Source organism: Haliotis asinina, chromosome 2 (genome assembly GCF_037392515.1).
Source record: "Haliotis asinina isolate JCU_RB_2024 chromosome 2, JCU_Hal_asi_v2, whole genome shotgun sequence".
NCBI classification, from domain to species: Eukaryota; Metazoa; Mollusca; class Gastropoda; order Lepetellida; family Haliotidae; genus Haliotis; species Haliotis asinina.
Window position 1 is genome coordinate 82211525 of NC_090281.1, and position 23662 is coordinate 82235186.

At 37.1% G+C, this 23662-nt stretch overlaps 3 protein-coding genes across 4 annotated transcripts in view; 2 read left to right on the plus strand and 1 right to left on the minus strand.

Annotated features, from left to right (window-relative positions):
- LOC137274452 (hsc70-interacting protein-like) overlaps window positions 1-23662 on the plus strand; it is a 48485-nt gene that overhangs the window by 1872 nt on the left and 22951 nt on the right. Inside the window, exons 2-8 of the mRNA XM_067807633.1 lie at window positions 682-809; window positions 1982-2045; window positions 2883-2943; window positions 3415-3552; window positions 14997-15081; window positions 15304-15414; window positions 16939-17041. Of these exons, the coding sequence (XP_067663734.1) occupies window positions 694-809; window positions 1982-2045; window positions 2883-2943; window positions 3415-3552; window positions 14997-15081; window positions 15304-15414; window positions 16939-17041 (678 nt within the window). The 5' untranslated portion in view covers window positions 682-693. The remainder of the gene's footprint in view (window positions 1-681; window positions 810-1981; window positions 2046-2882; window positions 2944-3414; window positions 3553-14996; window positions 15082-15303; window positions 15415-16938; window positions 17042-23662) is intronic.
- LOC137272935 (uncharacterized) lies at window positions 4568-5526 on the plus strand. Its single transcript, XM_067805361.1, has one exon. The coding sequence runs from the start codon at window positions 4648-4650 to the stop codon at window positions 5524-5526; it is 879 nt and encodes a 292-aa protein (XP_067661462.1). The 5' UTR covers window positions 4568-4647.
- The window catches only part of LOC137274447 (sarcalumenin-like), a 276599-nt gene continuing 271837 nt past the window's right edge, over window positions 18901-23662 (minus strand). The window contains exon 6 of one of the 2 annotated variants that reach the window (XM_067807628.1): window positions 18901-23603. In XM_067807628.1, coding sequence (XP_067663729.1) covers window positions 22716-23603 — 888 coding nt within the window. In that variant the 3' untranslated portion in view covers window positions 18901-22715. The remainder of the gene's footprint in view (window positions 23604-23662) is intronic. The other variant, XM_067807629.1, reaches the window with a different exon arrangement.

Genomic DNA, 23662 nt, shown 5'->3' on the forward strand with positions numbered 1-23662 from the left:
CTGATAATTGAGTTATTAGTTTGTAATTCACTTTTTTTAAAATAATTTGAATGATCATACCTACCTACCCTAATTTTCGTAGAGACGTGATCAGAACAACAACATTTTTCACAACTAAAGGTAACCACTGGTGGCCAAACTAACCACAGAATTCCAGAATACTTTTATGAGTATGGGGATATCTTCAGAACCGTTGACTAGATTCTTTTCCTATTTGATACTTAGGTTCGTCACAGTATAAGGAAGATTCCAATAAGGTTTGGTGATCTTGACCTTCATCAAGTTCATTTCAAGATGACAAGGAGTCTTAACGTTTTACCATTGTCAGCAAGGTATCTTAAGAACCATTCACTTGATTGTCTTCATATACAACACACAGCTTTATCTTGGGTATTCACAGGGCCCAAACGAGTTTGGTGACCTTCACTTAGTTTTCAAGGTCATGGCAACTCTTAAAAGATTTCAGCATGTTAAGCTGCATGTTATGCTTGTCAGTTAGATACCTCAGGAACCTTTCACTGCATGTTCTTGTTATTTGTTACCAAACTTCATCTAGGGAAGGCACAGGGCCTAGTTGATTTTGGTGACCTTCACAATCACATAATTGTGAAGGTCACAGTGACACTTTGAAGATTTCAGCATGTAAAAGTATGATTTATCCTCTCTACTGTTATTTTTCAGGTAGTTACCAAAATGTCGATGCCCGCTGAGCAGATTAAACTCCTGCGGGAGTTCACACAGTTGTGCAAAGTTAACTCCGACATCCTCCATTTACCGGAACTAACTTTCTACAGAGACTGGCTTACAAGGTACATAGTCGCACAGTTTTCAAATAATCACATTGAGAAAGCTTCATGATCATGAATGCTTTGTCATACCCAAATGCCTTTCAACATGAAATTTGTCAATGTTAACATGTACAGCACATAGATAGAAATGCAAGTTTTTCAAATGAGCCATGGGACACAAGACAGATAAATTATGTGTGCCTTTGTGAATATTACTGTGCCCATCCCTTTGGTGATCAAGAGTTGAATTGTCATAACCATGATAATAAGCGCGTGTTGTCTGCTAGTTTGACACGTTAGTAAAAATATTGTAAACTCAAGAGCAGGATTTCCTGATCACTATCATGACTGTAAAAATAGTTTAGTTTCATTTGTCCCACACCAATAAACTAACCCTCAAAACAATGTTGTTCAAAACAGGATTTCCTGTCATGGGCTCTGAAATTCAAAGTGGCCATGTTTATGTTAAGCAGTGAGATTGAGTGTACCAGTAAATATCTTCATGGGGTACAAAAATAATAGTTCAGTAATTTGAATTTGTCAGGTTTATTGCATTTATTAAATAAATCATGGTGAGAATTATTAGTAGAACTTTAGGTGTGGCACAAGGGCAAAAATTTTCATTCGTGACATTTTAATTGTTTACCATGCAGTAGCACACAAATCAAGCACTGTTTTAATCACTGGAACACAAGAGTTCAGGTAATATTTAGTCAATAGTAATTGCTGAATTATCATTGAGAAACTTGTTTAGATTCATGAGCCTACATATTTAAAGCTCTCTTAGCACTAAGATAGTCATAAGTTAATGTTAACGAATGGCAACTTCGAAAATCTTGGTCATGATCTGCTCTAGTATTAAGAATAACCCACTTTGAGAGAAATGACTGAATGTTGTTTTGTATGCAAAGACAGCCTGTTGGTGCTAATCAGTAAGACACAGTAGTTAAATCAAGTGGTTGACAGCTTGAACAACATTCCACATCATCAGCATGTACTGACACTGCAACTTCCTGATCATTATTATTTAGTTCTTAAGATAAGAATCATCTGATGATTGTTGTTTGTTTCACAATTATTGAATCATATTTTTTCACTTCCTCTATGGCCTTTAAGATGTTAAAAGAAGCAAGATCTAAAAAAAATTTAGATATTGTAAAACATACTGATAGTTTGTTCATCATTATTTTCAGTATGGGAGCCACTATTCCTCCACTCAAACAAACATCTAAGGATGCACCTCCTCCAAAACCCGAGGTGAGATTTTACTTACATTGTGTCATGAAATAATGAATATTAAGATGACATTTGTTGAGAGACACATCCTTTATGATATTCATTACAGAGCATTTTATTTTTCCAGCCTTTTATGATAATTACACTTTACCTGTTTGGAAATGAAAAATACAATTGATTTAAAATTAAATTTGAATTTCGAAATTGATGAAAATAGCCATCGAATCAATATGTAGGCCTTTTCGACATACCAATTTCACTTTAAACAAAAAAGTATATAAAAAAAAGTGAAATTGCGAATCCTCATTATTTTACCTTGCCAATTGAACATTTGAATATCAGAATTTTATTCAAACTGGGATAAAAGTTGTTTAACAAACTAACATATTTTAGATCCCTGTTATTGATTTGTATGCATATTAAAAGAAACACCAAGAAGAAGTGGTACTGGTTTAAGTTAACGCTTATCATGTACCACAAGTGTATTTCTTTCACTGCGTATGCCTCCTTGTAAATGTAACACAAACCAATAATAGCTATTTGAATTTTGATCGTTTGTTTTATCCCAGGTTGAATAAAATGTTTTATATATTCATTTGGGAGGGTGAAATTATGAGGATTCGCAGTCATAATTTTACTATATTTGATGTATTGTTTTTTGTTTAAAGTGAAATTGATCGGTATGTTTTCACTGCAAACAGACTATAGCTGAGATTAATTGAGGACCTCAAAGAACTGCTGCTCCTCATTGGCTGCTGTCAAAGTCCAGGTCATTAAGAGACCACCAGGTTGGGTAGCTTAGCTCAAGTCTTTCAATATGGATTAATGGTCCCTTTATAGTATGGTGTTACGTTTCAGCCTGAACCAAAGATGGAAGAAGCGGAGGAACCTGAAGAGGAAGATGTTGAGAGTGACATTGGTAATGAAGGAATCTTGTTGAGTGGCAATTTAAAATTTTAACAAGTATTGGATAAATGACAACATTTATTTGTCTTGAGGACAAAGAACATTAAACGTGTGTAGAGTTATGCCCCTTGTTGATGCAAGGATGTGTAGGTCTGTCACCACCCATCCAATATATGTGGGTGTCTCAAGTAATATAACTATGGCAGAACCAGTAATAAGGTGACTATAAGTTATGACTTGACCCAAGTACTGGTACACCCTCTAACATCTGGTGATATCTTCAGAATGCTATGAATTTTTGGGTGTATCCATTATGTATTTCCTTGCTGTCTTTTCAGAATCTTTACACTTCTAATGTAATATTCCCCATTATCTATGTATCTGTTGTCATCTTCATCACAATTGCTATCCCCTAATCATTCTGTAATATTCTCCATTATATTTTTATTGTTTACTCCCCTAAATATTGTGTGATATTCCTCAGAACTTGATGAGTCTGGTGTGGTAAAAGACGAAGACGACGAGCTTCCAGAATATGCTGATGAGAACACTGAAGTGACAGAAGAAATGATTGATATAGCAAATGATAGACGCAACGAGGCCATGGATGCTGCAAATGATGGTAGGTCCTGACTGATTGGTTGAATTTTGTATATTTGGAGTGGCAAGTTGTCATGAAACTGAATGAGCAGTGTATGCATTTATCTCCCCTTGCCGATACATGTATGCTGAATGTAATGTACACCTAATAAGATTGGATATACACAAATTTGGAATGTGAACAGATTAATATTATACTTTAAGGGTCACTACAGTTCTTGATGAAACATTTTGATCGTAGATAGTGGTTTGAGAGAGCCTTAGATTTAACTCTGTCATATGTTTAAAGAATCAGTTCGACATTTCATGGTGACATTCATGGATCAAATCTTTGTTTTCTATATAAAAGCTGCTTGTTGTGATAGTAGCTTTTTTTACCAACATTTGTGTACCTTAGTCAAATATTGGAAAATAAACATCTAAGAAAGCTTAGTAGATTAGTATATTAGTTACTTGATTGTTACTTTCAGTTTCCATGTCTGCTTCAATGAATTCAATATAAGCTTTTGTTTAAATACAAATGTTCTATACATATTTGGCCAAATGTAGGAGAAAACAATATTGTGTCCAAGCATTGCTTTAACATGTTTTCAACATAAATCTTATATCTTAATTTATTATAGAATCATGTACAAGACAAAATTGAATGGATGTCCCCTTCTTTTTTGGTGTATACACAACGTTCCTGGTTTTTTCCATGTCTTTGTGTCTCAGGAGAAGCGCAGAAATGTTGTGTATACAGTAAAGAGGAAGTTGATGTCCATAATATTTTGTCATATACTTGCATACCAACTTGTATATGCCTTTCAAGATTCTGTTATAGAATCATGCTTATGTATATATATTTAATCAGTAATTTGCATCATTACAAACTTAAGTGTGTTTTTTAGGTGCAAAGCGATATTCATCTGATATTCGCGCAGTATTTCCCAAGCATTGTTCTTTTTGACATTGACGTCTGTGACATCTAATACACATTTGTCTATGCCATCAACGATTAATGTTTGTGTAACAAGACTTTTCCTGATCAGGCAGAGTGGAGGCCTTCCCTGATCTACGCATCCCTCTGCCTCCAATTCGCAAGAGTTACACAATCGCTGAGAAGATTTCAACTGTCATGTGGTTCCGAAGTAATGGAAGAAATTTATCATTAACGGAGCGAAAATTTGGAATTTCACGGAAAAGCTTACGGACTTGGGACAAGGAGTATGACAGGTTGTTGGAACATTCAGCCAATAACAAGATGATGAGAAGAAAGATCGGTAGTGGTGCAGAGCCAAGATCTCATAAACTGGATAACGAAGTGTTTAGGTGGTTTTTAGCATTAAAAAATGCAGGAACTGTAATAAATAATTGCATGCTGATGAATCAAGCTCGGGAGGTTGCTCGGAGTTTGAACATAGATAACTTCCAAGGTAGTTATGGCTGGCTTCGACGATGGAAGATGAGGTTTAACGTTGATGGTTCGGAATATGTGAAAGATCGCAGGAGGAAGAATTGTGCTTCCAATACAGCCATTGTTACTGGCAATGGAGTCAGTGCTGGAACCAAGGGAGAGAATGCTGTTTCTGCTTGCATTAGATTTGAAAATTGTCAAACAGTTGAAACAGATTCTCTTTGTTACAGAGGTCATTGTGTGACTTCTTTCCCATCTGTGAAAAGGTGTGAAAAATACTTTGATAGTGACAATTCACATAATTCAAGTATAGATAATTCAGGTGAAAATACGTTAAGTAAGTCTTTACTCATGGAGGACCACAATCCTATTATGACTCCGGTTTTTCAAGGTGAAGGTCATGTACCTAATTCAGCATCTGGTTTGTCACAGGACCTTATCCATGAAATATACTGTCGTAAGGTACCAAGATATGTGATCATCAAATCGGAGCCAGAGTTATTTTCTTCTGAATCAACTGAAAACCAGGATGAAATATTAAAGAATAGACTATATCATGATTTTAAACAGTGTTCCGAGTTTGTAGTGAAAAAATTTTAAGCAAAAGGAGAGTCCCCGCTCGCTTAGTGGAAGGAAATCTCTGTATTGTGAAGATGTGCTGCTTTACCACACAGTTTGTGTCAGTATTTATTCCAACTCTACAGGATCCACTTGTCAGCATTACTAGCCTCAGTGTCAGTTATTCCAAAACTGAATGTTGACAAACAAGTAAACAGGAGCATGGGGAAGATTGGTCAATGAGAGACATAATGCATATGAAGAATTAGTCTGTGTCTCACTTCGCAAACTGAGAAGATAACGGTAAGTGTGATAATTTGTATACTTTGTGAAAATAGTAGTTTAGGATTTTTTCTATAGCTTAGTATGAGTATATCAGTGCATCTAATGAATTTCAATGTGCTGGCTTCTAGATAACATGACATCCATGAAGAATAAAACTTAACAATTCAACAATGTTAAATGGCATGGTTGCATAATTGTGAGTTACTGTATTTGCTGTATTTTGTAAACTGTAGACAGGGTACAAGGTCCATTATACATGTGAAGATCTTAAATTTATCTTCAGTAACCCTTGCTTATCATAAGAGGTGACCAACAGGGGTCATGTGGTAAAGTTTGCTGACTTTGTTGACACATCATTGCATCCCAGTTGTGCAGATTGATGCTCATACTGTTGATCCCTGAATTGTTTGGTCCAGACTTGATTATTTACAGACTGCCACCATATGGCTGGAATAGTGCTGTGTGAGGTGTAAAACCATGAACCAATTTGGTCCAGTTACCACTATGATGTACTTGCAAGAGTTTTCTCCCTTTACCTTATTGCATGCATGCAAGTATCCTTGAACAGTAAGTTGTTGCTATTTCAAGGCAACACAATAAAATATTATTATTCCATACTTAATACACACACGACTTTTGCATTTATTATTTGTATTCCCTATACCTAAGTGTTTAGAGTGTGCAGGCAGAACCATTATGTTTTATGTGTTTTTTTGGGTTTTTTTGTCTTGCTAATATTGGAGAAATTGCCTCAAATACCGCAGGCACATCAGAAAACCATCATGATGGTTTAAATTTTGATGTTCATGGATTATATTCCTTTATCATGCTCATGACCCTTGGAGTGCTGGGTAGAATTAATCTTGAGCAACCCAGGCTTGTCGTAAGAAACGACTAAGGGGATCAGGAGGTCAGCCTCGCTGACTTATTTGACACATGTCAGTGCTGATACTGTTGATCACTCTGTTGTCTGGTCCAGACTAAATTATTTACAGACTGTCACCATATAGCTGGAATATTGCTTAGTGTAGCATTAATATAAGCTCTCTCACACTCTTTCTCACTCATGTTCGTTTGGCTCACTGAAATTGTGACCAGTCTAAGTAACCTGAGGCTAAGTATTATTTGTTACACTGCTATATTGAGTCTATCAAAGCCAAGTAGAAGGCCCCGAAAACAAGTACTCGAACGATTCTGAATGCAATTTTCCACCGTCTCTCGTTTGATTGGATGGTCATGAGTTACTCAAAAGTTAGCTGTTGCTACCTTCTACTTGTTCTTGTTTGACTCAGTATAGCAGTATAATGAATACTACTGATCCTAAGTTTTCTTTTGACTGAAGTGGTGACTGTCTATGATCTGCATCACTGTTATAACTAATGTGAAATAGTGTTCCCCTTAGGCACATTTGCTGATTTAGGAGGGCGCAGCGCCCTGCCCTTTGACTTTTGCACCCTGCCCTTTTTCGCCTCAGTCGCAGTCATTTACTATGACGAGTGTGTATTTTGAAAAGCTGGAATACTTTTTTCAAATTCTAATCTTAAAAACGAACTTTAGACTTGAAATTACAAGACAATTTGACTTCTTATACATTTTGTTGTGTTTTCAATAATCCTCACCAACATGCCCTTTGAGGTTATGAAGTGCCCTTTTCCATGAATTTACCCTGCCCTCTCTGAACCCTCGGGGGAACACTATGAAAGCATGGATTGAATACATGATGGTATGTATGTAAGATTCATTTTGTCAGTAGCATATGCACAGGTAATCTCGTTTTGTTTCAGGACATCTCTGATTGTGGCTTTTGAAGAACTTGAAAGATGAAGACTGAGGAATGTCAAAGGCAGATATTTATATTGACTGCTTTGTGGAAAAAGACATTGTGCAGTGGTTGATCATGTTGATGTATGACCTGCATTGCTGGTGCTTGTATTGGTGATTTTTCTAGAATTCTTCCAAAGGCTGCATAAATGTGGCTTCACAGAGGCAAACAGTGGCAGACACCTGAATTTCGCCAACATATGTTGTTACACAACAAATATGGGTTGTTACTTACTTCATCTTGCATTCATCAAACTAATACCTTGCAGGTGTAAGTTAAAAGCGAATCATATGTCTGCACTATCTGATTGACCAACATAGGTTTGATGATGCCTAATCAAGTTTTCTCACCATGACTAAGTTTTGAAAATGCTTAAGTGTAATCTATCTCTAAATAATGATGTAACTAAGAAATAACTGACATCAAATGTAAAAGCAGTAACCAAGTCTACTTATTGCCAACAATAAGACTTCACAAGGTGTTTTTGAAACTGTTTTCACAGTGTTCCATAAATCAATAAACTTATGTTTTGGAATTGAAGCAACTTCCCATGATTCTGATGTTCTGGGTGCATGGTATAAATGCCTATGAGATTACTGGCAATTTTGTTTGAATATATTTATTTAACTTATTGGACTCCGGATCATGAATGCTAGTCTAGTAGAACAGTTGTTGGTTGTTCTGAGATTTGTGTTACTGACCACATTGAAAATTCCTCTGCAGTGTCATCGTATGATGTTGGGGATATTAAAAGACTCATAATGTTTGTAATTTTATAGTTGGAAACCGCTTTATCAGGTATCTTATCTACAGACATGACAAGGTTCATGTTTACATTCATCAGGCTTTCCTAAGTATTGTCGGTATTGTCGAAGTTATAGATTATATCTTTAGGAAAAGATTGTCACTGCAAAAGAGCGTCCTAAGTCATGCCCCCGGAGGCTTCCGATGTTCAGACGTGTACAACCTCTAGGGGCATGACTTAGGACGCTCTTTTGCAGTGACAGTCTTTTGTTTACATTTGAGTTGCAATTCCTTCAAATTTGCTGTAATTCCTTCAATTACTTAGTGGGGCCTTATTCATGGTGAAAATAGAAGTACAAAAAGACGTCATCAGTGAGATTCACAAGTTAACTGACAAGAAAATACCAATACTTTGTTTAGTATATATGTACTGCATGAATATCTTGTGAAAACAACAGTGTGATCAAGGAAGACAGAAAGCACTTCCAGCATTAAGTGTTATTTCCTTCATCTGAAATTTTAAGCAAACATGAATTTATGTTTAGTGAGGATGAAGCAGTATTTAATCACAGAATGCATAATATAGTTGAGATTCCACTGAATTTTCTCTTTCATTTGGTAGAAGGTCCTTTTCATATAAAAAAACAGCATCAAATGTTTGATCAATTCAACAGAAGACAAAGTTACTGCTGCATTGTAGATTTTCTTTGTCAACAGTTTCAGACAGTTTAAGGTTTCAAATTGGAACAAATGTTTGGAATTACACTCTCTTAGCTAGATACAGATTCTCGTACGAATATTTTGCTGTGTCTGGAAATTGAACCCAGTGTGGGAAAGATCATTTGTTATCATAGAGGGCGCTGTGCTGTGTGTGACTGTGAGAGGATTGGATGAAATCCCAGATGGGACTCAACAAAAGTACTAGAATTTGTACTGAGAAAGTGTCATCCCAGATATAACATATGTTTAATTTGACAACTTTCTAATTGTAACTAGACTAATTGTGTACAAATATGCACTTTATTGCCTTAAATGAATAATATGGTTTGGCAAGACACACAGGTTGTAACAAGTAAGTGGCACATGTATTTGTCATTATTGCACAAGTATCTTGATTTTGTCTGAGGAATTTTGTGGAAGTTGTTGGCTGTGGTTTCTTGATGGTTATGTTGTCTAAACAGGTCAGGAGTGGTTCAGTCTTTTCTTTAGTTTCATACCAAGTGAAATCACTTATGTAATAAAACATTTTAGCTGGAACATTCTCTTCATTTTACTATGAAATCCTCTTCATGGTAAACTTCAAGTTCACAGTCTGTAGGTAAGGGGACTCCTGATCTGTAATTTATGGTCACCTGGCTGCCTGTCAGTAAACAAAGGGAAGAGATCCCCCTTAAACTCATCACCTTTGGCTGGATGTGCATGCCTTGAGGACCCCTCCTGTTCTGAATCAGGAGGCCAGAGCACTCCTCCTGATCTGTAATACATGGCCAGCTGTCTGCCTGACAGTAAACACAGGGAGAAGATCCTCCTTAAACTCCTCATCACCTTTAGTTAAAAGTGCATGCCTTGCGGACCCCTCCTGTTCTGAATGACGAGGTCAGAGCACTCATTCTGATCTGTAATATGTGGTCACCTGGCTGCCTACCTGAAACATGGAAAGAAGAGGTTCACTGAAGTTCTCATGATACTTCACATGTTTATCATTATGTGTTTTGGACTGAGTCTTGGGATCAGAGTGATCTGTTATGTGCTGCTTTCTTCATCCTGAGCTATAGAAATACAGCTGTTCTTTTTCCATGTCTTTCTCATTTGCTTGGCAAAACCAGGAAATATTGTTAACATATGCATTAATTTCTGAAGGAGAACAATGTATCTATTTTGACACAAGTATTAAGTGGCAATATTCCATGCATGCCCTCAGAAAGCTTGTGACCTTACTGTACTGTATCTTGAGGGCAGAGCACTCCTCCTGATCAGTAATGTGTGGCCACCTGATTGCCGGCCAGTGACCAGGGAGAAGAGCAAACTTAAACCCACTATCACCTTTGGTTAAAGGTGCATGCCTTCCAGACCTCCTGACTCTCCTGCTCTGACTTATGAGGTCAGAGCACTCATCTTGATCTGTAATACGTGGCCAGCTGGCTGCCTGACAGTAAACACAGGGAGAAGATCCTCCTTAAACTCCTCATCACCTTTGGTTAAAAGTGCATGCCTTCCAGACCTCCTGACTCTCCTGCTCTGACTTATGAGGTCAGAGCACTCATCTTGATCTGTAATACGTGGCCAGCTGGCTGCTTGACAGTAAACACAGGGAGAAGATCCTCCTTGAACTCCTCATCACCTTTGGTTAAAAGTGCATGCCTTGCGGACCCCTCCTCTTCTGTATTTTGAAGTCAGAGCACTCCTCCTGATCTGTAATATGTGGCTGCCTAGCACTAGACATGGAAAGAAGAAGTTCACTGAAGTTTTCATGGTACTTAACTTGTACATGTGTTTTGGACTGAGTCTTGGGATCAGAGTGATCTGTTATGTGCTGCTTTCTCCATCCTGAGCTATAGAAATACAGTTGTTCTTTTTCCATATCTTCCTCATTTGCTTGGCAAAACCAAAAATAATGTTAACATATGCATTAATTTCTGTATCTAATATGACTCAAGATTTTGGTAGAAACATTGCCTACTTTTAACAGGTGTTTATGGTCCATGTCCTGATCTCAGTTTTGAGATCAGAGCACTCATGCTGATCTTTTGTGTGTGCCTGGCAGACTAACACCAAACATGGAAAGAAGAGCCTCTCAAAAGTCTTTATCACCTGTGAATAAAGAAGAGTTTCACCGAAATTCTCATGATACTTATCTTGCAGTTTCTTGGCAGTAGAAAAAACTAATGTCAGCTTTTTTGAATATTGAATATTGAATATCTGTCATATGACACAGTGTTTAAGATGAACTATATCGTTCTGATTGCTGTGAATTTTTCTTCATGGTTAGCCTGATGCTCACAAACTTGATTTGTAATATGTGGTCACCTGACTGCCTGACAGTAAACACAGGGAGAAAAGCCTCCTTAAATTCCTCATCACCTTTGGCTAAATGTGTGGCCTCATGGCTGCCTAACACCAAACATGGAAAGAAGAGGTTCACTGACAGTGCCATACAGTGAACACAGGGAGAAGAACTTCGTTACTAATGCCCATCTTTTACTTCAACAAGTTTCTTGACATAAGTCAGCATGGCATTTCTGTATGAAAGTTTGACAAATTTGGCCATTACAGCCAGGCAGACATGTTTTTATGTGGAGAGCGGGTGGATGGTAGATGCAAGTAATTTTTTCCAAGACGTTCTTCAGTCACTGGTCAGTTTCATACACTGGCTTATCTGTCTCTCATCACTGCCTTCATCTCTTTCTGTAGGGGAGTTTTGGGGAAGCCCAGCATGACTAGGCTCCAACCCAAGACAAATTCAGGAAAGACAAACACACTTGTGCATCCATTACTGTAATTCCAAGAAGTCTATAATACAAATAGAAGAAAATCTATAGAAACAAAATAAGATTATCAACATCCCTTTTTATAATGCCCCCGCCATATATGGCAGGGGCATATTTTATGTACTTCAGGGGTCGTGAAGTAGATGTTGCACTTTCTCAGGTACACTTAACCCAGTTTTGTCACGAATCAAACATTCTCCTTGGTTACTATACTGCAATGCCATATTTTCCCCATAGAAAAGGAGACACTTCTGTCTTACATCCTCCTTGATGATTGTCTGCTCACCTACTGTAGAAAACTTAGAATATTCTGTACTCTTCAGACTCTTCCCTGGCCTATATCATTTTTGCCAAACTGCCATTTCATCAAGGAGTGATTTTCATCTGTTATTTATTGGTTATACGGGTATATGCATAGTCCAGAACAGTCTTGATAAATAACATGTTGATGTGTAAGATTTTGGTGAAATGGAATGACGAATATTGTTCTGTCTTCCATCTTAAAATATTGATCAATTTTGTAACATTTTACTTATTTTATTTGCATTCATCTGCTGTTTCCTGATGTTTGTATAGAGGATATTGTGCCCATATCATCCTATGTTTACGACACGAGTGCCTACATTTTGGTATTTGCACATGGGATATACCAATATTTGCACTAAACATAGTATGACACTGGCACAAGTATAATATTCCATTTATTATCGAAGTCGTCAAATTGTGGAAAACAATGTCAAATCTACTTTCAAACATAGGCAAGCTACCCACTGTCGCCACATGTAGAACACAATGTCGCAGAAAAAACGTGATGTCATAGCACTATTGATGTCACGTCACCATGACAAAGTGATATTTTGCCCTAGAGCATGGTATGAAAAATATGAAGTCTGATATGTTTGCCCTCGAAGGTAATATATTGTGTTATTTAATGTTTTACCTGTCAACCACATACCTTTTCATGTATGAGGCGAAAAAGAAGAGTCAGAGAAGTGACCTTGCTTAGTGGACAAGGCGTTAATTCTCATGCCTAAGACCCTAGTTTGATTCCACATGTGAAGCCCATTTCTGCTGTCTTTGTTCCTGCAACAAAAAGTATTCTTCTGGAGATGTCCAACCGTGTGAAAGCTTGTCTTGCCATTTTGGTACACAACATGTCACTGAAACGTCTGATTTTCACCATGGTAACAGTATAGTAACAGATTTAAATATTGTTGTGTGAGTCTGTCTACATTGAATGTTGATTTTTCAATAAATGTGATGAATATGTTGGTTTGTGTTTTATCTCTTCTTTCCCACATCTGTTCAGTCAGTCTAGTGGTTAAAGCGTTCATTCATCACAGCTACAGGTTCCCAACATAGGTACAATGAGTGAAATCCATTCTGGTGTCACCACCTTGATATTGCTAGATTATTGCTTTAAGCAGCGTACCATACCAACTGGTTCATTCAACCATTCTGAATATGGAGTTGGCACAGCAGCTATGAAAGAACCTGTTGGAATTGGGTTTGAATCCCATATACTCTGACGTTAGTATAATTTGGTTTATCATCTTTTCATCGTCCTTCTGATGTCAATCTGGCAGACCATGATCTTACTGAAATTCTGTTTAAACTGGCAATAAACCCATCTCATTCACTCACTCACTCACTCACTCACTCACTCCTGGGTGACCTTGTACTGGAAGGTCAAAATGTCAACAAAAAAGGTATGTTGACCTATGTTGATAATTCAGTGTTGCAGTTTTCACAAACTATCATCTGGAGCCAAAGTGCAAAACTGCTGAGACTTCCATTACTTTGAGTTTTCCCTCTATGTAATGGTAGTAACCTGCAAAATGTCTGGAATATATTCAAAGCTGCATGAAGCAAGCTCACTCTCCCTACAATGTATGTAATATGGATGGACCTGTTTATGTCATATTCATTGTATATTCTTCTCCACATGTGTACAGTGTGTGAAGCCCATTTCTGATGTTTCTGGTCGTAATATTGCTGAAATATTGCTAAAAAAGACATAAAACCTAACTCCCTCAAAAGAAGGTAAAGAGCATCTCGTGCTTTCATTTCATTGTAGCCACGTGAAGTACACAGTTGCTCTTTACCTGCTTGTGAGTAATATATTCACTTTGCACATTTTTATTAGAATGTAATCACAATCGGAACTACAATCTACTACAGCAAACATCCAAACTCTTGATATATCCCCTAAAGGCTCCAGGTTTGAACAAAATGGTTAACAGATTATGCAAACTGTGAAAAAGGACTTCGACAGTCATTTGTTAATTCACTACAAAAAAACAACAAAAACAAACAAGTGTGCATACAACAACAGGACAATTTCTACAAGACAGTAGGTAATAACAGGATAATTTCTAACAGACAATTGGTAATGACAAAAACATTGCTATGTTGACAGCAGGTAATGACAGGACAATTGCTAATAGACAGTAGGTGATGACAAGACCATTGCTACGAGAAAATAGGTTGCGATAGAACAATTGTTACTAGACGATAGGTAATGACAAGACCATTGCTACAAGACAATGTGTAATGACAAGACCATCGGTACACAACAGTTGGTAATGACAAGACGGTTGTTACAAGACAATAGGTAGTAACAAGACCATTAGTACACGACAGTTGGTAATGACAAGATATTAGGTAATAGCATGAGTGAAAATAAGAGATGACAGCATTTGACAAGACAGTAGGTTGCATTATAAACCTACTGGCACCTTGTGTAAGCTTAGCAACAAACAAAACCAGGTTACACCTTCTGCTCTCTCTCTATTTTACATCATGTCTGAGTTCTGGTGTTAATGATTTAGAACATTATCCCAAGATTATTTGGGTTTTGATAAGATTGTTTTATCTTACTTCAGACATTTCATGACATGAACAGTAAGTAACAAACGATGTAGGTCCAGCTACAAGACAGTAGGTAATGAGAAGGCAATTAGTTTACCTTCAAGACAGTAGGTAATGACAAGACAAAAAGCACCAACCAGACCATACCTAATGATAAGACATTATGTTAAGACAGTCAAGTTGAATGTTGCATGAGAATATGGAAAACAACCGTTGTATTTGTTACTTTTTCACAAGCCAGGCAAACTCTGTAAAAAATGATACAAATCATTCCATGAAGTGTGATAACATTTTTATTGTAGGTCGACTAGATGAGGCGGTGAAATTATACACTGAAGGCATCAAGAACAATCCTTTGTCTGCTGCCATGTATGCCAAGAGGGCCAAGTGAGTAATGTGTTATACAGCTGAGTGATACAATGTGATATCCAATAGTTTATAGAATTAGCTTGAAAAATTTTCAGTAACACTGAAGCAAATGAGGCTTTAATAAGTAGAAAAGGGTAGCTAAAACCTACTGGTGAGAATATGAAAAACAATCACTTTGTAAGACACACACCAACATTCTGAAATTAGGTGTGAATTTTTCTTTTCACATTATTCTTACAGGGTTTTTCTCCAGCTCAACAAACCAAATAAAGCGATTCACGACTGTACGAAAGCCATAGAGCTGAACCCTGACTCGGCTCCAGGCTACAAGTGGAGAGGGAAAGCCTACAGGTGAGGACTGTGCCTGAGAGTTGTGCTTGTGTCATCCCACCTAGTGATTGATCTGGAAGACACAGCCTCCGACTTCTGTATATATACAGATATATATCCCTTCATATGAGATTTTACTGTATGCAAAATATGTATTGTGTTGGAAAGTGCATGTTAATCATCAAATCATTATCATCAGTGATGAGTTGACAAGGAAATCTGTCAGTGAAGAAAATTTCAATTTGAATATAACGGTATTAAAATCTAGTTTCCTGGTAGCACAGTGATTAACTTCCCTGTAGGGTGTAAGAAATGGCCTTGTATAGGTGCATCTGTATATACTGCAATAATACTTAGTGCAAAATTTATATGTGTCTTCTAGTATCTAGGGAATATGTCAAGTGCCATTAGGATTTGTATCGTTAAGAGAAAATCATTAAAGATGTACATTATCCATCACAATTTTGCGGAGAGTATTGAAATGTGCTTCGTTCATCCGTGCACAATTATCTTTTCCAGAGCAGAACTTTAAAACCATTCAATATTTTCACCAAACGTGGCACATAGATAGATCTGGTGGTGTACTGGTGCCTTTGATAGTTTGGGTATTGTGAATAAAGTATTTTTGCGTTTCCATGGCAACAAGGTTGACTTACACAGAAATTGCACTTTTCTGGTGCAGAACTCTGAAACTGTTCACTATTTCATCAGCAAACTTGGCACATAGCTTTATCTACTGGTGTACTGATGCTTTTTGGTAATTTTTTAATTTGGATTAAAATATTTTGGTGTTTCCATAGCAACAAGTTTGACTTAGACTGAAATTAATGGTTGTGCACCTTTCAGGAGTGGAACTTTTGAAACCTTTCATTGCTCTCCTTCCTCTTTTCTATGTACACACCCAAACATTTAGTCTGTCGAACAGACCCTGATGCAAATATATCCAAGAAAGCCCATGCAAGTCTAGAAAATGTGACAAGTCTAGATTTCCTTAGCTTCAGAAAATGAAGAAAGTCTCAGGGCTCCATTTCATTATATTACCCTTTTTTTCACTATGAACTTTTTTCAGTAAAATATTTTCATTTCAGGGACTAGTTGTTAGTCTACAAAACATTTGGCATGATCATAACTTGTAGACATATTCTGGAAGGATGTTTTGCCATTGCGGGGAATATTGATGACTTTGTCTTCTTGTTTAATAATATATTATGTATCACATTATCTCCACTGTACCCATACTGACAAAATGGCAACAAGTGAAAAGTAATTTTGGCAGGACACAATCCACAGGGTTGATTTGTTAACAAGTAGGTAAGTTTGAGATGGCAGAGTAGCTTAGTGGTTAATGTGCTCACTCCTCAAACTGAAGACACAGGTTTGATTTCACCCATGGATGCAAACTCCATTTGTGGTGTCCTCTGTCCCTCCCTCACTCACATAAAAGTTATTTGGGCACCAACTGATACAGCATGTACTAATTTCATCCATTTTCAAATTTGATGGTTGTGATAAATCTCTCATGATGACAGTCACTTCTCCCTCCAGGATGCTGGGTCAGTGGGAGAGTGCTTACCATGACCTGACACTTGCGTGTAAGCTGGACTACGATGACGACGCCAACGCTCTGCTTCATGATGTGGCACCCAATGTAAGTGCACCTTGTTTTTAAACTGTTCTCCTGTAAGTTCATCATGGATCTGGTAAGAGGAAAATATTCAGTCCCTGGCCTGCTGCAGTGTCTGCAATTATGTATCAGGGGCTCCTTTCACGAAGCAACCTTTACGAGAGTTAACCATAACTCCCTTTCTTTAACATTGCACTTAGGTTACCTTAGTGACATGTGATCACCTTAGTGCTTTGTGAATGGAGGCCCAGTTCATGGAACTGTGGTTGTGATTAATGTTACGGCTTTGCGACAAATGATTTACAGTGTGTACAAATCATCAATGTATTGTCACTTTCTTGAAGAAATAAGATTTCAAAGTTTTTTGTGTTAGATTATGATGCAGATGTAATTGGTATTGTTTGATTGGGTCTAGTTCGACTTTGTGTTTGTAGTTTGACTGTATTTCATGTAGAGGATCACAACCTTATGGTGAGATATGACTGATATCACTTGGTTGAGTCCAGGTCACTGTGTATGATGAAGTAACAATGCCCACGACTGGGGCAGTGGGGTAACCTCATGATTAAAGCGTTAGCTCGTCACTGAAGACCTATGTTCAATTCCCCACATGGGTACATTGTGTGAAGCCCTTTTCTGGTGTCCTCCATTGTGATATTGCTGGAATATTGCTAAAAGGAGCGTGAGACTAAACTCCAGTGTCTATTCTAGAACTGAAAATCTAGGGGGGATTTGTCGACCTCTCACAATAAAAGGAGGGGGGGATTTGGAAAATGTAGGGGGCAATACCTGTATTACCATCTTTCAAAGCAGTGTGGATGTACGAAAGTTATTAAGTTATTGCAGCCACCACCATTGAAACTATTGCTCATTTTATTTTGGCTGCAATAGTCACATATAGCACCAAGCTCATTTTGAGAGAGCGATGACCATTCTTTCAATCATTTTTTCTGAAAAACACTTATTTTTTTTTTAAGAGTTGGAGGGAACGGGGTCAGTCTCAGTTTTTTGCTCGCCTCTCGATTCACACGTCTCCTTAACAGACGTATCAGTCTGGGGAGACGTGGCTGACACTGTTGCTTTCTCAGTGGTATTTTGTGCAAAAAAGTCAGTTATTTTTATTCTTTCGCATGACATTATTCATGCCAAATTACCACAAACTGTTGTAAATATGAATTTCATATTCATTTGTCGTCTGTAATTTCAAGTGGTAATATTGTCTGATTTCGAAAACGAAGCAGAAACAAACTGATGTTCTAAATAAGATCGATGAAACTGTGCTTTGCAAGCTCTGTTCACTATGTTTAGAGTTCATAGTCTAACGTTGTCAATTAATTAATTAATCAGATCATAACTTCTTCGAAAAAATGTGATCTATGTTCATACTGATATGAATGGAATTTCGTTTCCCCAGTGCCGATAGTGGTTTTAAGCAAGGGATGTTACTCTGTTATGTTTACATGTTGTCACTCGAACTTGACTCTGTGGCCGACTCCAATTTAAAAAGTTATTCCTTGTCAATATAATGCTTTTTTTGTTTGTTTTTTGAAAAGTAGGTAGGGAGCAAATTACTATGCGTGACAGTTCGCTCTCTCTTGTTTGTAAGAGGGGCGATTTGATCATTATTAGTAATCGCGCGTCCTAGAATAGACACTGAAACTCAGTTATTCATTTAACATGACTAGTGTCATGTTTTCATATAAAGTATTACAGGCCCATGTGCCAGACATAAACTGTACACAACAAATGCCTTGTTAGTGCATAGCATCACCAGCTAATAATCTAGATGTACAACAGTACTGCAGCATAATGATCCAGATATGGTATTAATGGGTTGTGTCTTAAGTTCTCTACTGAGGATGAAACATGCAACAAAATGTAGCTTTTTCTAAACCACTTTTATTGTCACATTCACTACACAAACAACAGATTCAGTTACTAGGAACACAGTCATGTTGTCCTGCACTCACTCACCCAACATCTATACACACATGCAGGTCAGTTAGTGTTGTCAGCTTAATGCTGGCAATACTCAGCTAGGTACTCCAACATACAACATGTACATTGATAGCTCTTAAATAGGCAATGTCAGATTGCCAAAGAATTAAAAAAGACAGCTTGGCGAGTGTACAGTAATTTGCAAGAGATATTTAAGACGCCATTTTAATAATTTTATCACACTTACACAGCACCTTCCTCTTTGTATTTATGAAAATTGAAACATGAAAATTATCGGTAGTAAATTTTAGATGACAGTGTCAAAGAATTTATCCTCACTGAAACCGTGTTATTTAAACTGCACTTGTCACATCTAAAGGGTTCTTTAGAGGATGTATAACTATAAGAGATTAAGATGGCACCAGTGACAGATTGTGGCTCTTCTTTTTCAACTGCACAGGCATATTGATCGGGTTTGTATATTTCAATCTGTGCAGCCAGTTACCTGCAGCTTGTATCTTGAACTTTGATAAGTAAGGTTAAGTAATAGACCATCTGTTGCAACACATATTAATGAAATTGTCTTCCTGAAATCAATCCTTAATCCTGCCAATTTTCTGTTGATTGATTTCAAGTATTTCGTGGATGTTCAGTTTTAATGAGGTGACATGAATCATTTATAAAGTCCAATCACAGCTCGGCCAACAATTGCCTCCATGTTAGGACTAAAAGCTGTTGAAAATATCTCAGATGATTGTAGACCTATGGTCAGGTTCCCTATGCCTATTATATAGATGGTGGACATGTAATACATTTCTGGGACATGTTTACCTCCAAAACTTGTTATGGTGTTTCTAAACATAAACACAGGATTTATTCACATTATTTCATCTTAGTGTAGAAGACTTTTTTTTTGTAAAGTGAAAAACTTCATAATCCAAAAATATTATCACTCTTTGCAGCATGTCAGATAATTAGGTGTGCATCGTATTCTGATCAGCTTTATTATGCTGTTGAGATTTGGAAGGTCTCTACAGTAAAATTTCACAAACAAATATAAGAATGAATATAAAAACGGAACAAAACATGTGCTATACTTGTGTAAAATACTTTGCTCATATAACACTAACATATCACAGTATTAAACAGGAATCGAATAGAAAATTTTACCTACAACACTAAATCGCAATCTATTTTTTTTCCATCACCAACTTCTACATTAGTCATTTCTACCTATTGTCCATGCAAAGAAGAAATAAAAGGTTGGTCAGTGCTAAAATGAAATATTGACAGAAATATTTTTAAAACCTTTCATCAGAATCTTAAAAGTCACCAAACAAATATTCATCTTCTATTGCTGCTTTTGATCGCGAAACAAAATTATTTAACAGCGTGTTATTTATTCTGATGAAAATATTCTTGAGGAAGAAATAGAACAGATATTTGTAACACACTAAGGATACAAGACATCTTAATTTCATTCATTTCAATCTGCAACTTCAGCCATATAAATCTGAAGTCATCAGAGTCAAATAAATACTTCTGGTCCAATCATACTACAGAATACTCCAAGACAAAAATATACTGAAAATAATGCTGGATTCATGGTCTCACATTTGGTCTTCGAAAAAATTGAATTTTTCAAACATAGTTTGGATATATTCCTTGCTCACATAAACGCAAACATTTACATAAAAATTTCAAACACCCATCATGATTCAAATGTCTGCTTGATGTCTATGGTACAGTGAGGAGCTACTGCCTATACTACAGAGATGTTTGCTGTACAGATCATCCATTTTGAACTTTGGCTGGGGTTGTCAGTAATTGGAAGATTTAACAGACATACAAGGTTCAATTGATCAGTAGAAGCTGACTTCAGTATAATTTACTATCTATATACATTTCTTGTCCATACACATTCTTATTTCAACACAGGGATTGTCTGCTTCTGAGAATTGCAACCTTAACAGTTATCAGTCACACACAATTAGAGGAAACAACAGCCAAAAAAATACATTCACTGGGGAATAAGTAAGAGATCTTAAGCAAAACCATGCCACAATGGCCAAGGCCCAATGTGACTGCCCTTTAGGCCATGTTCAAGCAAGTCTGTTAAATTTTGATTCCTTTCAAAGATGTGTATAAGTATATTTCTTTTTATCCCCCGGCATGTAATGCGGAGAACTCAGAAACCATTCAATATTTTTAGACCAAACTTGATAGATAAAGTAATCTCAGCCTATGGATGTGCCTTTTGCTATTTACAGATTTTTGGCATTTTTTGTTGTTGTTGTTTTTCCATGGAATGTTTTGGTGTTTCTTATGGTGGGTTGGGCTTCGTTTCCAAAGCAGAACTGAAAAAACATTCAATATTTTTCTGTAAAACTTGGTAGATATATCAGTCAGAAGCTGAAGTGGTGCCTTTTGGTATTTACTGGTTTTTGTAATTTATTATTTTCTTGGTTTCCATGGAACTGTTTCAGACATAGTTTCAAAAGTGAGAGGTGTGTTTCGTTTCCGGAGCAGAACTCAAAAACCGTTCAATATTTTTCTGCAAAACTTGGTAGATATGTCAGTCAGAACCTGAAGTGGTGCCTTTTGCTATGTACAGGATCTTATGATCTATTGTTTTCACAATTTCCATAGAAACGTTGCGGACTTAGTCTCAAAAGTGAGACACGAGTTTCGTTTCCAGAGAAGAACTCAAAACTTCTTAATATCTGTCCGTAAAACTTTCTAGATATGTGTTGCAGACCCCAAAGTGGTGCCTTTTGCTCTCTACAGGTTTTTGTGATTTATTATTTTCTCGGTTTCCATGAAACGTTTCTGACTTAGTCTCAAAATGGAGGGATGGGCTTCGTTTCCGGAGCAGAACTCAAAAACCATTCAATATTTTTCTGCAAAACTTGGTAGATATATCAATCAGAACCTATAGTGGTGCCTTTTGCTATGAACAGCGTCTTGTGATTTATTATTTTCTTGGTTTCCATGGAAACATTTTGGGCCTAGTCTGAAAAGTGAGACGTGTGTTTCATTTCCAGAGCAGACTTCAAAAACTTCCTAATATCTGTTAGTAAAACTTTCTAGATATGCGTGGCAGACCCCAAAGTGGTGCCCTCTGGTTTTTAGAGGTTTTTGTGATGTATTATTTTCTTGGTTTCGGACCTAGTCTCAAAATGGAGGGGTGAGCTTCGTTCCCAGAGCACAACTCGAAAACCATTTCGTATCTTTCAACAGATCTTGGCAGATATATGAGACAGATCTTGAAATTGTTACTTTGCTGGTTACAGATATATAACATTTATAATTTTCATGAATTCCATGGAAACAATTCAAACTTAGTCTAAAAAAAACAATGAGTAACTCTCAGATTATTTGTCCTTTCAAACATGGGGGATGGGGTGGATATGTCATCTTCTGATGACTCTTGTTCATTATATTTATTCATTAACATGGTATACGTGTTGATACATCAGAATGAATTTTAAAGAATAATATATAGCCTTGAACTCAAGTGCTAAATTCCTTTAAAATACAAAAATTGAGAAACTAGTGTGGATCATTGGATCATGCGTTCAAACAAGAAAAAATTGCAACCAAAGCAGATTTATGATTTGTTCTTTCATTTTCTCAAATTCAAAAAAATTCTGATCCATGGTCATAGAACTTGAAAAAAGTCAACAAGGACAATACCATTGTCATCACCATGGTTGCCTATCACAGCAACGGTAAGGAATTACGACATGATGGTGCCATGTTAAGGCTTCTTGCAAGTGTCCCTAGTACACGTTTCTGTTTTGAGGGAAGCCAGAAGCTCTGGCAGCTTGGTATTAATAGCTTCCTCCAGTTTCGCCATATCACAGGAGGACATGGGTGTCCACGGACAATAATAACTTAAAGGTTTAAACAAAGTAAGAGGATTTATAGAAAAGAATTCCTTATATTCACTGGCTGATGGTAAGTCATGTCTACTGATATCTTTGTTGGACAAAATACTTTTGAATAAGTTGTAGTTGTCTGGATCTGCGACAATCTTCTTGAAGAGCTCCTCATTTTTGCTAAACTTCCACCAGTTGTTTTCGTTGAACACACCGATATACCTGTCAATAATAAGTGCATGCAGTCGAACATAGAACGCATGCCGGCGTATGAACGACACTTTGTTTTCTATTTGATTCTGCATAACCTGGTTTAAGTCATGGAGAAGTGCAAGCTCTTCTTCATAAAAGAGTTCCGCCATGCTGTGATCTGTGTTTACAGTGGTCCAAAATGTTCCGACATATACTCTTGGTGGCTCCACAACATTGACTAAAGGAGCCAGGCTCCAAAAAAGTGCTCCATACACCCTCATCAACTCCTGGGCAGACACAGTGTCAGCTTTATTGAGGATAAGACGAATTTTCGCCTCATGACCTTTGACCTGTTTGAAGAGAATTGACAACTCTGATCCAACATCGAGTTTGGTTGGATCGAAAACCAGGAATATGATGTCTGCTCTGTCGATGAACCACTGACACACTTCATTAAATGGGTATCCACGTTGTTGCTGTTTCTTGTTCTCGATGATGCCAGGTGTATCGACTATGGAGACTTTCTCCAGGAGCCTTGATGGAAACTGCTTGCCCTGCAGACGTTCTGTGAAGCCCTGGGTTGAGATGGAATACATTGTAGTCTGACATTTTAAAATATAGACTTTATTTTTTA

Bases quoted from the DNA above. Each gene is read 5' to 3' on its own strand.
- LOC137272935 (XM_067805361.1), top strand. From the start codon at position 4,648: ATGTGGTTCCGAAGTAATGGAAGAAATTTATCATTAACGGAGCGAAAA.